We start from the raw sequence: 13777 nt of genomic DNA on the forward strand, positions 1-13777 counted from the left end.
TCCTGATCATGTGGTTTCATTTGTGGATTAACATTTGATGATTAAAGTTATTGAAGGCTGAGCTAAGGTCCAGCAAAAGAAGGACTGAGGAGACACCCTGCAAAAGGTTGTTTGTGACTTTAACTAGAGCTCTTCAGTTTAATGCAACTTTGTAAAGGCAGATTGAGAGTTATCAAGAATGTTGTGCTTCTCCAACTTTCCTAAATTGTGTCTCAACAAGCTTTTCTTATATTTTAGCCATCAAAGGTTTTGAAATAGGTGTATAATTTGTGTGAAGTGCCAGGTCCAGGTTTGGCTTCTTCTGCAGTGGTTTGTATCATATCTTCTGCTCTTGCTCTTGACGAAGGCGGTCGCACTTTTCTCCTCCTCCTCTCCCTTAGCTTCCCTGCTTAGCCTCTTGTGTCCTTGTCTAGTCTCGTGTTTTTTGTGTTACTTTTCCCTGGAACACTCTCACAGTCTGTTCTCTAAAACCTAAAAGAGGAATTATGGGTTGGATCAACTGGTCTCTGAATGCAATCGACACCCCTTTCTCAACGAGAAGTTTGGGCTCGGGTGAGCCTGACTGCTGAAGATATCTACCTATTCGGAACCATGGTAACAGGGTTCTGGCTGATCGGAGCTGGCTTGGTCCTGACTTATCGAAGAATTAAGGAAGCGGAACCGGCTGTTCAAACCCCCACAAGGCTGCCCGCTGGGATTGAAATGATGGGAGAGGCGTGAGTTTCTCAAAATGGGCTCATTGAGTCAGCACGGAGAAGATCTTGGAGCTTACGGCTGCCGTGAACACTCAGAATAAGATCTCTGAGCGCAGACTGGATGACATCTCGGGGAGGCTCACTGCCGTGAGTTCTCAGAATCGGCTCCTTGAGCACAAGAAATGACAACATCACAGAACGCAAGTATGGCGAAGCTCGCGGCGCTCCAACGGGAGATAGAGAGACCAGTGTCGGACTGTAGAACTGCTTTGAAATTCATATGAGCTGTTCGCACTAAAGTAAAAAGCACCATCACTTCATGCGGAGACCCTCTCAGCGCCAGCTGCGGTCTCAAGGCTGGAGCTGAACAACAACACCCTGATAACGACTGTGTTTAGTCTGTTCCTTCCCATTCCATGCAAGGCCACCTGGGTTGGCTGGAAGACTGTTTACTTAGCCTGGCAGGGAGGAGGACACTGTCTCAGCTGAACTCTGGACACACACACACACACACACACACACACACACACACACACACTGATATGCACACACTCATCCCCCCTCCCTTTCCAAACGCCTTCGATGCTTGTGCCCTCCTGGGAACACGGCAGGTCTGAGCCTGCGCTGGAATGGTAGCGCTGGGCAGGATGGCTGCTGTGTTTGCTTCGGATGACTCCTCACCCCCCACCCGACCCTGTGGCTTGTCATGTGTTCCATAATGTTGTGCTGTGGACATTTATGTGCTTTTTGTGTAGAGGAGTTTTTTTGTTTCCTGTTCTCATGCTGTCCTCCCAGGAGCCCAGCATGATGTCTTTTCTTTTTCCTCTTGTACTTTCCTATTGTAGTGTACATTTCAGTGTTTTCTTTCTGTAACGCTACCGATCTCCGACCTGTATCCCCATGTGATGTCTGTGTAAGGTGTGTGTGTGTGTGTGGGGGGGTCCTATTTCACTGCAGAGCAACCTGCACGTGGTGAATAAAGCCTTGATTGATTGATATCGGACTCCAGTTTGTTCATGTAAATGGGGAGTCCTCTTCACACACTGAGGTTAATTATGGAGTTCCACAGGGTTCAGTGCTAGGACCAATTCTGTTTACATTATACATGCTTCCCTTAGGCAGCATCATTAGAAGACCTAGCATACATTTACACTGCTATGCAGATGACACCCAGCTCTATCTGTCCATGAAGCCAGATAACACACACCAATGAGTTAAACTGCAGGAATGTCTTAAAGACATAAAGACCTGGATGGCCGCTAACTTTCTGCTTCTTAATTCAGATCAAACTGAGGTTATTGTACTCGGCCCTGAAAAGCTTAGAAATATGGTATCTAAGCAGATTCTTACTCTGGATGGCATTACCTTGGCCTCCAGTAACGCTGTGAGGAACCTTGGAGTCATGTTTGACCAGGACATGTCCTTCAACGCACATATTAAACAAATATGTAAGACTGCTTTCTTCCATTTGTGCAACATCTCTAAAGTTAGAAATATCCTGTCTCAGAGTGACGCTGAAAAACTCGTTCATGCATTTATTACTTTAGTAACGTTCCACGAAACAGACTTATGTAAGTTTTCCTCCGTTCTCATATATTAGGGTGCAAATACAGCAGAATTGCTGATGGGTACAAAACAAGAATGGAACAAAAAATAATTACAGAATAACAGTGGGAGTGCCAAGTATCCTAACCCTCTCTCTCTCACCTTGTACCGCGCCCCAGGACACTGGGATGTGGATCTTGTGGTTAGTGGACGACCTGAGGAAGTCACGACCTCACAGGTGAAACCTGTATCATGAGATTTTACTCTTACATTCTCTCTGCGTGATGTGGGAGGATCCTTGGTGTCCTCACAACACTAAAGACTGACAAGCTTTGAGGTTAAAGTACAACTGCCTGAATCTCCCCCATCCCCCCCCCCCCAAAAAAAAAAAATACACTGAAGACACAGTTGGCATGTAATCTAATTACATTTGAAAGTAACTGAAGAGTAGCAGAAAAAGCTTTTATTTAGTTTTGCTAGCGGAAGTCGCTCGACTCCAATAAAGAAACCAGAAAAGCATCTCAGAACATCAATAATATGAATATAAGATCTCTCAAAATTACAGCAAAACTGGAGCTCAGGCGACATCCCAGAATCCCGCAGGGCAGGAAGTCGTCCAACAGCGTCAAACGGAGCAGGGGACAGTCTTTGCTTAGCAAATGAGAAGCGATCGCTCGTTTATTGCAGTGATACATTAGAGATCAGTTCTGCTCGACCCATCAGAACCATCAGCATCGATTTTTTCAGATGCATAGAAACCGCAGACTCTCAGAACACATAAAAACCTCCAAACACGGAGACAGGAAGTGAGTTTCTTCACTCACTAACGAAGGCAACGTCCGTCAAACGCAGAACCGAAGGCAGAACGCGATGAGGAGGACGAGCGAGAGCCGGACCGGCAGTCCGACTCCGGGGCGCCGTCCGGTTTCTCACCTTTACTCCTCAGGAAAACAAACATATGATTCAGGTGCGGAAGCAGGACCGAGGCCGGCCGGAAAACAAACCAAAATCAGAGCCGGAAGCTCCAATCAGAAGTCGTAAAAATATCACGTGAACTATTTTTCTGAAGGGAGGAGAAAAAGGAAAACCAGCGTGAACTGGTTTAAGTCAGCACAAGTTAAACTGGGGTTAACCAAATTAAAACAAAGACCTTTGAACTAATCCAAACGGGCTCGTTCTAGTTTTAAAGAGCGAACAAACAGGAAGTGGTCACGTCAGGACGTAAAAATCTTTTTTTTTAAACTCAGAGCTCGTTCCTGATTTTGACCCTCGCCTGCTTCCGTACTCTGAATGCAAATACAGGAAGTGAGATACAGAAGTGAGAAAGCGGGTGCAGCTGTGTTCGAGATGAAGGAGGACGTCTGTCCCAGCGCCCTCGCAGACATCCTGAGGTGGCGTTGGATGGCGGTGCAGAGGGTGCGGGGTCACGGGAGCACCTGGGTCGCCCTCAGGCTCTTAAACCCGAGTCAGTCGAAGGGGCTGAAGTCCCTCTCCAGGTTCTCGGACTCGTCGTCGTCGGAGAAGAAGTCGTCCTCGTCGATGTCGTCCTCGTCGTAGTCCTCGTGCCACTCTGGGACGTACTCTTCATCGTACTCGTCATCGTCATCCTCTGCTTCGTCGCCGCCCTCCTCGCCCGTGTAGTTGTTGTTGTCAGAGTCTCCGGAGTGGGACGCCCGGTCCGACTTGGACCTGCGTGAGAGAGAGAGCGCGCGTCAGTGTGTGCACATGCTCAGTACGCACCTTCAACCTCGCTTTACGTTGCAGGAGGCGTTACTCACACTTTGTTGGCGTCGGCGTGGTTGGACAGGTTGGAGGACTGAGTGGACTCTGGTTCCTGGCTGCCCTTGGACTGGTATCCAACACGGAAGTCCTGGAGACAGAAACAGGAAGCAGTGCAGCGATGACATCACAGAACATCCCATCGCATTTTGTCAGGAGGTCAGAGCAGCGCCCTCTGAAGAAACAGCTAAAGAAGCTTTTATTTTGATAGGTTTTATCGTTGACTGAGGCTGCTGACTAATGTGGTCATGACACGACAGCGCGTGGAGGCGGAGCTCGCCGTCACAGCTCTGACAGTAAACGCTGTCCATGGTTTTACGGGCCGTGTATTTTCTGAGAGTAGTGAACGCGTCTGCCTCAGAAATAAAAAGTTCAGAGTGAAGCGACTTTGCCTGCGCCGTTCTTCACATGTAAACGCCACCGCAGGAAGTGTCAACAAATCTGCAGCACCAAACACGCTGAGCCACCGCCGTGGCGAGATCTTTTTAAAGCGTTGGATTTAATGTCAAAGACTGAAAACGTGCAGAGCTAACTTTTTACAGCGTACATGGATTTTCACTCCGCCCCCTGCAGGATCATCTAAGCCTGTCAGAGGAATCGGCTCCGTGATGTGGGCTGAGGCGCATTCCCAGTTCTGTCATCAGAGCCGTAACGCTCGTCGGCTCACCAGCTCGGTCTCACATAGACCGAACTGGTTCTGGAGCGAGTACCTGGGTGGAGTGCTGGAGGATGGCGAGGAGGCGCTCCTGGATGCGGCGGATCAGCTCGAGTCCAGTGTTCAGGTGTTCGGGTTTCAGCAGCCGCACGCACGAGGCCAGGTCAGTGCACTGCAGCAAAGTCTCCTCTGAGGAGAGAAAACCAGCAGACACACCAGTGAGACCAGTTCACACAGGCCTGACGAGGATCAGAGGATGGGAGCCTCACCCAGCAGGATCTGCAGAGCGTTGGTATGCAAGTCCAGAGCCTCGGTCTGCTGCTCCATCACGTCCATCTTCTCCGTCTCCTGGTTGTAGTAGCTGTACACGCAGGAGTAGGCCAGCACCTGCAGACAGAGCGGAGGGCACGGTAAGGACACGCTCCGACCTCAGCGGGAGCGGCTGAGGAGGAGGAAGACGACGGGGACGATACCTTCCGAGCCTGAGCGAGGACTTTACAGGCGTCGATGACGAAGGTCAGAGACTTCATCTGCAGAGCCTCATTGATGGACGACACTTTGTTCTCCAGGTTGATGGCAAAGTCCTGCAGACACACACACAGACACCACCCGGTCTGTCAGCTACGTCACTGTGTGATTAAATACAGCGGCAGCCTTAGCCTGGAGCTATCCACAGTATTTTCAGACCCCCGACCCCTGAGCTGGGCCGGGGGTTTCAGCAGATGCAGGTGTGGGGTTCATTTGAAGCGCCTACATCACCTTGAGTTATCGCATTGACAAATTTATACTTATGCGCTCTTTGTACTGACTGCACGGCCTGTAGCGGGCCACAGCGGTGCTCTTTGATGGTCTGTAGTCATACCTTGGCCTGATGGTGGAAGGTGCATCTCTCGTTGTAATCCTGGAACTTCTTCTCCTGCCGCGCCGCTTTACTCACCTGCAGACAGATAACACCTTTAACACACCGTTTGCTGTTCTGATTGGCTGACTTGTGTAGTCACATGACAGCATGTGGACCAACCATGGCAGAGCAGTTGTAGTAATCTTTGTGTGTTGGTTTCCATGGTTTCAGGCAGCGCCAGCAGAAGCCATGGTTACATTTGGCACAGGTCATACTGAGGAGAGAGGTCATCGACATCACCGTTACCAGCACGTCTGTGCGCGTGCGTGTCTGTGTGTGTGTGTGTCTGTGTGCGTTCGTACTGCAGGCAGCCTTCGTTCTTCTCGATCTGAGCCTGGCAGCTCGGGCAGCGTTTGGAGATTAGCTTGGCGAGGTGTTTGCTCTGAGCCTCCATGCTCATCCCTTCGTAGTAACCGCCGTCGTCCATCCACTGGGACATGTGACTGCAGCTCGCTGGGTAGTGTGCCTGCAGGAGGGGTGGGGGGAGCGGTCGCATGTTTACATACCTGGCCTTTAAACGGTTTAACGCAGCAGCGGTCACCCGAAACCCAGGTGCTGCGACTACAACACACAGACTGTATAGAGAAGATGGACATGCACCCACTGGTTTCTGTGCTTCGTTTAGTGCGATGAGCAAGAAGGTCACCTGACTATGGAGCCGCTCACTCATTGGCTAACGGGATTTGACTGACAAAGCATCTGCCAACAAGGATGCTCTGCATAATCTTCATGTTTTATTCAGTTAGACCTGGAAGGACCAGATCAGGTGACCAGGAGACTTTAGCCAATCAGACGTCAGGGGAGTTGCCCCCTGCTTGACACTAGGCAGAATGCAGGTTTAGGTAATCTTTTTATACAGTCTGTGGTAAAACAAGGTTCCCGTGGGAACTACAGCTTCACCTATAAACTGAAAGCATGTAAGGTGACCTCTGACCTCAGGGAAGTTGCAGCTGAAGCAGGAGGACCAGCAGCACTTTGAGCAGGTCGCCATGCTGCCCGTGTTCTCCTTGCAGAGGATCTGATCGCAGCCCTGAGGGTTGGTGCACCACGTCAGGTTGGAGCAGCACTCCACGTAGCCTCTCAGCAGGGCATTCTCATACTGCGGAGAAGGAGGAGCTTAACACCCATAGACGGGACAGGCAAACCTGAGGGTGGTCAGGTGGTGTGTTACCTTGGCGATGGTGTCCTTGTCAGTGAGGACGCTGAGGAAGAACTGGGAGGTGGGCTGAGCCTGGCAGTCTGTGATTGGACAGTTGCAGTTCATGATCAGGTTCTGCTCGATCCTCGCCGTCAGGTACTCCTGCCAGCACGACTGCACGACACACACACACACACACACAGTCAGACTCACGCCACGCCCACGGCAAACATCAAGAACTGAGAGCGGCGCTGACCCTGCAGCAGTAGTGCATGCAGCTCAGCGAAGGCACCAGCTCCATGCCGCAGCTCCACGGGCTCAGGCACACTGGGCAGGTGGAGGCGGGGCTCGGCGGCGTCTGAGGGTTCAGGAACTTGAGTCCGGCAGCCACGATGATGGCGTCAGGGTCGTCGGTGTACCGCTGCACCAGCAAGTCCACGTTCCACTTACAGTGAATGAGGAGGTGCTCGGCCCGGTCCAGGTCCAGACTCAGCGTCCCCGCAACCTGAGAGGACAGAGAGGTCATCTAACGCACCTGAGGGGGTGGAGACTACGCCTCATGAACCTCTGACCTCACATACGCCTATGCAGCATCTCACCTGTTGAACCGTCCTCTGCATCAGCTGACGAACGTCATCCTGCGTCATCGTGCGACCCATCGAGAAAAGAACTGTATCAAGAACGCCATCCTCGAACCGCTGCGGCACAGGCACCAGACTGCAACATACACACACACACCTGAAACACTCACACGCTGCAGGAGGACTCTTTGATAATCAATGAATACGATTATTTTTTAGTTAATGTATCAGTTTAAGACTCTCCAAACTGGTGCTTTTACTTTGAAAACTCACCTGGTTTAATACAGGTAACACTGACTCACTGCCCCCTCCTGTGGCACACAGTGGTATTGCACCTCGCTCACATCGGTGTTTAACATTCAATCTTAGTTCAGTTTTTATTTCACAGTGAAGAAAACTGGGAGTCATTTCGTTGAATGACTAACAAACGTAAGAACCAAAACGCCTCCAGCTCCAGACCATTTAACAGATGGCACCGAGACAGCGCCCCCTGCAGACCAGTCAAACTTACACTGTTTAAAAAAGTAAAGGCGTTTGTGAAGGTTTACGTTCTTTTGAAAGTCTCCGTCTCTGATGGCTCCCTTGTAAAGAGTACGACTGTTTGTGTAACCTGTGCTGGGACAGGAGTGTGCGCCTCCACCGACTGCATGGCAGTGAGTGTAATACCTGTAATCAGCATGTGCGCTCCTCACACTCATCATTCAGTTTCTGGTCCTGACATGTTTTGTCTCATTGTTATCACCCTCACCGACTCTCATAGTCAGAGGAACGTGGAAATGACCCACGGTCTGACAGCAGCAGCGTCTGTCCATCGTTTCATTCTGCCGCCTCTCTCATTCGCGGCGCTGTCAACCGTAAGGGCCGGACCGGAACACGTGCAGCTGATAAACAGCTGAAACCAGCCGCTGCAGGAGAGCAGCTCAGGTCCTGATACCCTCACAGTTTAACGTGGACGTGAAGCGCTACACGCAAAGCCTCATTTACCCCACGGAACCCCGCCCTCAGACACTGACGCAGGTGCAACTCTGTCTGTGAACCTGGGTTGAAGAAATAACAGCTTCAAGACAAAGCTTAAAAGGTTTGACATCATAATGTGCCAACCTGACAGAAGATGGCGCTACGCCTGTTTTTAAACCCAGGTTCACAGCCAGCGTTACAGCTGTGAGAGCCTGAGGGCTCCGTGGGCCTGCGTGTAGCGTTTCACGTCCTCTTTAATCCAACGATGACTTGTACGCACAGAGACGAGCTCTGAAGAATCACTGCAGCTCAGTTTGATCCTCATCAGTTTATTTGTCAAAGGTTTGCTCGTCAATCAGCATTTTAAATCAGAACAAACAAAATCAGCGTTTAAACTTCATTTTCTTCTTCTCCTTAAAGTCGAGTTCGGCTTCGGTGTGATGTGAACAGATGTCAAAGATGTCAAAGGTCAAACAATATTTACAACATCGTGTCTGATCTGTTTCAGCAGCTTCGTTTCACAGACGTCCGATTTCTGATCGATCGGCCGATCAGATAAACGTCGAGCCGATCAAAATCAATCGAAATTTACAGCCCATTCGAGTCTGTGGCCTCGTTTGAGGCTGGCAGACCGCCGCAGGCCCCAGCACCGCCCTTTTCTACAACTGCATTCCTATTGGATGATAATAAAGACAAAGTGCTATTAAAAAAAAAAAAAAAAAAAAAAAAAGCTGACGTGAGTGAATAAAATAAAGTCAAAGAAGAAGAAATGAGAATTCTTCTGGTTCAGAAACGCCGTCTGTAAAACAAAGCGCTCTCCTGGCTAAGCAGGGCGTGGCTTAGCTGAGACTGACAGACTGAACCCACGTGTGAAGTCAGAGGTCGCGGTCACACCTGATGTCGGCCCGGCTGTTGGAGGTGGCGTCCTTCCCGATGTCGGCCCGGCTGAAGGAGAACTGGGCCTGGCCCTTCTGCGGCGTGGACGGGTCCTCGGGGACGAACTCCACAATGTGCGGGTTCTCGTCGTTGCGGCGGATGCAGCCCTTGCTGATGACATGCATGATGCAGGACAGGACATCGCTGGTGCTGCAGCTGAAACGGCCCGAGCCCGGCGAGCGCGACGCCTCCTGCTTCTGACACGAGTCCAGCACCTGAAAGAGAGCGGCGCAGGTCAGAGCCTTGACATGCCACCACGGGCTTTTATTTTGAAGGAGGCAGGCAACCTCTGACCTTGAAGACGAGGTTGTCGATATGCATCTCCTTCTCCTGCTTCATGATGTGGACGATCAGGCAGTAGATGTAGTTCCTCTTCCTCTCCAGTGTGCCCGCCGCGTCCTCGTCCACGTTCAGATACGTCTGTTTGGGCAGCAGCCACACGGACGCCGGCGCGCCCTCCTGGCTGCGAGACGCCACCTGCTCGTTCAGCTGCAGCACACCTGATGCAAAGAGATGCAAAGTCAGAAAAGACGGACAGCGGTGCTGACACACGTGTGCGTTTGTGAGGCGGGTCTGACCTCGGGTGGGGTCGTCTGGGTGGCTGCAGGTCAGCGGCCCGCCCTCGCCAATGAGAGGCAGCAGAGCGTGCAGCAGCACGGTGGCGGAGAGGCCGCTTGCCTGCAGCAGAGCGTCAACTCGAACCTCCTGCAGACGCACAGAAACACAAACATCACACGTACATCAAACTACGCACTCACTCCTCCAATGCCACAAACGCGGCGGGCAGCGAGACCACGAGGACCTACCTGCTGGCTGTTGAACTGCAGCAGCACGAACATCTGCAGCGTAGAGACGTGCAGCGTCCAGCCGCCGAACTGCAGCTCGGCGTGCCCGAGCCACGTCCACTGCAGCCGCCGAGGCTTGGAGTGGCACAGACCGTATATGGACTGACCTGCAGACAGGAAGTAATATCCGTCAGTTAGCGTGAGGTAATACTGGTTGCTGTTGGAAATAGGGGTGCTGATGTGGGTGGAGGTGCTCACTGTGGGTGTAGAACTGGGTGAACTGGTTCAGGTAGGAGCAGAGCTCCGGGGGGAGGTGCTTCGCCGGCTCGTCCAGGTAGCAGAGTGAAGAGACGGCCCAGCAGCGCGGCGACAGAACCAGGACCTGGACCTCCGCCTCCTCCTCCAACTCCGCCCACTCCTCCTCCATCACCTGCAGAAACAAGGACACACAATGAGACCCTGCAGGCGGCGATGGGTACCTGGGGGCAGAGCAGACATGCAACCTGGTCGTGCTCCTGCAAGCTGCGGTCCAGCTGCTGCAGCCGGTACAGGTGGAACTCCTGCTGCAGCTCGGACGACTCGCTCAGGTTCTTCAGCATCTGCTGTGGGAAGCGGCTCGGGAAGCAACTGCCGATCTGCTCCGCCACGGCGTGCTCCAGCCACACGTTCCCCTGAGCCAGCAGCCGGTCGCCCAGATAGTACCTGCACAGAGCGAGAGACTGTGAGCGTTAGAGACGCGGGAGGCTCGGCGCAGCACGGCGCTCGTGTGATCGCACCTGTAGAAGTGCTCGAAGGTGCTGGCGAGCTCCAGGCCTGACAGGAAGAGCATCGGCTCCAGAAACTGCTGCAGCCGCTCCAGAGTCTCCACACAGCCGGATGCCATGCCGCTCGCCTGGATCATCTGATCGATGTACTGAGCGAAGCGCTCGCTCACCTGCGTGCAGCAAACACAACAACGTCACACCGTGCACCGAGAACACGAGAGCTTGGACGGACGCGCAGCGGCGCAGGCACTCACGTGCATAGCTCTGAGGATGGAGAGCTGCAACAGGGCGGTGGAGAAACCGTGCCGCAGGGCAAGGACGAAGGCGGTCTGCTGGCCAAACAGCTCCTCCATGGCGTTCTTCAGCCGAAGGTAGAGCCGCCGATATCGCTCCACGAAGTCCGGCAGAGTGCAGCTCGCCTCCAGGAACTTCTTCACCTGAGGGGAAGGAGTCACGTTTAGCTCATTAGCATCTAAACCCTCAAACAGGAAACAACACTGAACAGCTGACTCACCTGGCGTTGTACCACTCCCTGCCAACAGAGGGCGATGCCCGCGATGCTGCTGCTGCTCTTCACTTTGGGTTTGGCTGAGGACGATGAGGAGGAGGAGGTGGAGGCGGCTGCGGATGCCTCTTTGTTCTTTCCTTCTTTACCATCTGCAAGAAGACGACATTTCAGACGTCGGATTTGGGGAGCGCACGCTCGCTGGCGATGAGTGACGGGGAGGTGAGATGAGAGCGCGACAGCCACAAACGAAAAGTGAAGCCGAGCGTCGGTCCTTCTTTTCCCACTGAAAAGAAACCGCGTCAGGGACTGCGATGGGAACAGGAAGTAAACAAAGAGCGGCCCAACTGAAGGAAAACGAGATGGAGGACGGGCGCGTCTGAAGGAAGCCGAATGTTTCAGTCGGTTCAGATGAGGACGAGGAAGGTCACCGGGCGCCGCCTTGCTGGAGGCATTTCTAACAAAAATGGGTGCTTTTGGGCTGCCTGTCAGACTCCTCCCCCAGCATCAGCAGCTACAAACTTGTGTCAGCAGCCAGCAGGGGGCGACACCAGCTTCCTGCCCTCATGTGGACGCATGAAATGTCAAAGCGTAAAAACCAAACTAACAGGGTCCGACTGCAGCGCCGCCGCCCTCTCAGGCACGTTTTAGTTGCCTCTGCTGGTGAGGAGGGGGTACTGCACCAAAACAGAGCGCCACACCACCGTTTAAAAACCGAAGGGTTCACTTTAAATCCGACTCACAAACAACAAGCTTCACCTCCTCTCAGTATGTTCTGATCTGACGGACAAACAGGAACAGGCGAGTCTTTGATGTTTCCTTTGTGAGGTTTTAAACAGCAGACGTGTAAATTCAATGCAAATATTTTATCTATTCGTAACACGGCTGTTCACACCGAACGCATCACTGTGCACAACGAATCTGTGGCATTTATTTTTCAGATCAAGGTTGATGTTTCAGATACGCATAAACACATCTGACCCATCAGATGTATAAACACATCGGATTGGTGCTGTTGCTCAAAACGCACGCCGGTGCTGAAGACAAACCGACCCGTTTTACCTCAGACGCTCACCTACACCTGCTCAGAGTCACTCAGGTGCCAACAGGAGCTCAAACTGCTGACATCCTGAACGTCTTAAAACCATCACGAACACCCTGAAACACTAAGAAACCAGCGTGAAACCATCAGCTTCGCTGCGGGATCAAACCAGGAAAAAAAAGAAAGAAAGAAGAACAGCCAATCCAAATTAAGTAGCGCAGAGCCGAACCAATCACAGCGTCACGTGACTTGTTACGTACAGCACAAGTGCCAAGCCGCACACGTGTATTTGTTTGGGAAGCAGCCAGCCGCCGTGCCGCCGGGTGATGGAGGAAATGAGTGTGCCGACTAGAGAAATCAACCGAGCGTGACCGAAGGTTACCGAAGAGAAAACAGATGATGGTTCCAACGCCGGAGAGATTGTCCAACGGAAGAGCCACAGAAGCTCCGTAGTGTGAAGGTATTTCTGCTATTTCAAGTCAAACAGAGCAGCTGCACTGTAAATGTGCCGAAAGCAAGTCTGGAAATACAATAAAGCGGTGCAGCTCAGTCTCTGACTGGAAGCGCTGATTCGTCATTCGGCTTTTGTCAGACTAAAGTAACTGTTAAAACTGTTTGAAAAGCTCAGCTATACAACAAGGAGAGATTGAGAATTTCCTTTTAGTTCTCAGTTTATTTGATATTGACAAAAGTTAGTCAGTTTTGTCTGTTCTTCTGTAAAACAAACTAAGATTTATTTTTAGAATTAATATTTTGTTTCTAAGTGGAATTGACAGTTTAGTCTGTTTCGTTTGTTCTATTTTGAAACTTAAACGCTTTAGCGGCTGCCTTTTGTGTAGTTTGCAATATTTGCCTTTATTTATCTGAAAAAGTCTCATGTTCCTTAAGTACATCTACCCTGTTGAACTTATTATGGGAAATAAATATTTAAAAACAAGCTGCTGATTATTTCACATTTTACTTGTGAGCAACGGCACATTTAAATCTTACAAATATAGTTATTTGGCTGATATCGTGATAGATATCGTTATCGCCTCAAATGAAAAAAACATATCGTGATATGAAAAAAAAATCGCCCAGCTCTACTTTCGACCCAAGTTGAAATTGAGACTCAGAGTCGCTGCATCTTGTAGCTGTGTCGTCTTAAATTGGTCATGTGATTTTGATGCACCGAGGTGTCCATCGACCCCAGAGGTTTAAGCTCCGCCCAATCATCAGCTCTGTGGGATGTTTGAATGCCGACAATGATAACCAAAAGGACGACACGAGATCACCGTTTTTATGGAGACTGAAATCTTTTTAAACTCTCCCCATGAACGACCTGCGACGGCGTCCCCGTGGCCTGAATGGCGGGTGGTCACCCTCAGAAGTCGTCAGGTTGAGTCTGCGTTTTCTTTTGTTCAGGATGAAATACGACGGCGTTACGGTCCAACCCGGAGATGGCGGACGAGCTTGTGTTTTGCTTTTGTTTCAACGGCGGGAAGAAAAGTGAGA

The 13777-nt window shown here is 51.3% G+C and overlaps 1 protein-coding gene across 3 annotated transcripts in view; it reads right to left on the reverse strand.

The window, feature by feature from the left end:
- Positions 1-2681: 2681 nt before the first annotated feature.
- Positions 2682-13777, reverse strand: part of cul9 (cullin 9) — a 28687-nt gene continuing 17591 nt past the window's right edge. For all 3 annotated transcript variants that reach the window (XM_085295961.1, XM_085295960.1, XM_085295959.1), the window contains 21 exons: positions 11251-11393; positions 10991-11173; positions 10749-10906; positions 10476-10674; positions 10231-10402; positions 9994-10139; positions 9766-9892; positions 9482-9687; positions 9146-9402; positions 7313-7430; positions 6970-7218; positions 6747-6887; positions 6510-6674; positions 5878-6041; positions 5696-5789; positions 5537-5611; positions 5148-5258; positions 4944-5061; positions 4730-4863; positions 4019-4110; positions 2682-3929 (listed from right to left, as the gene is read on the reverse strand). In XM_085295961.1, coding sequence (XP_085152087.1) covers positions 3707-3929; positions 4019-4110; positions 4730-4863; positions 4944-5061; positions 5148-5258; positions 5537-5611; positions 5696-5789; positions 5878-6041; positions 6510-6674; positions 6747-6887; positions 6970-7218; positions 7313-7430; positions 9146-9402; positions 9482-9687; positions 9766-9892; positions 9994-10139; positions 10231-10402; positions 10476-10674; positions 10749-10906; positions 10991-11173; positions 11251-11393 — 3275 coding nt within the window. In that variant the 3' untranslated portion in view covers positions 2682-3706. The remainder of the gene's footprint in view (positions 3930-4018; positions 4111-4729; positions 4864-4943; positions 5062-5147; positions 5259-5536; positions 5612-5695; positions 5790-5877; positions 6042-6509; positions 6675-6746; positions 6888-6969; positions 7219-7312; positions 7431-9145; positions 9403-9481; positions 9688-9765; positions 9893-9993; positions 10140-10230; positions 10403-10475; positions 10675-10748; positions 10907-10990; positions 11174-11250; positions 11394-13777) is intronic.

The sequence above is a fragment of the Mchenga conophoros genome, linkage group LG13 (assembly GCF_057382185.1).
Source record: "Mchenga conophoros isolate Kocher_MC1m ecotype Shallow Benthic linkage group LG13, M_conophoros_male_GT1.1, whole genome shotgun sequence".
NCBI classification, from domain to species: domain Eukaryota; kingdom Metazoa; phylum Chordata; class Actinopteri; order Cichliformes; family Cichlidae; genus Mchenga; species Mchenga conophoros.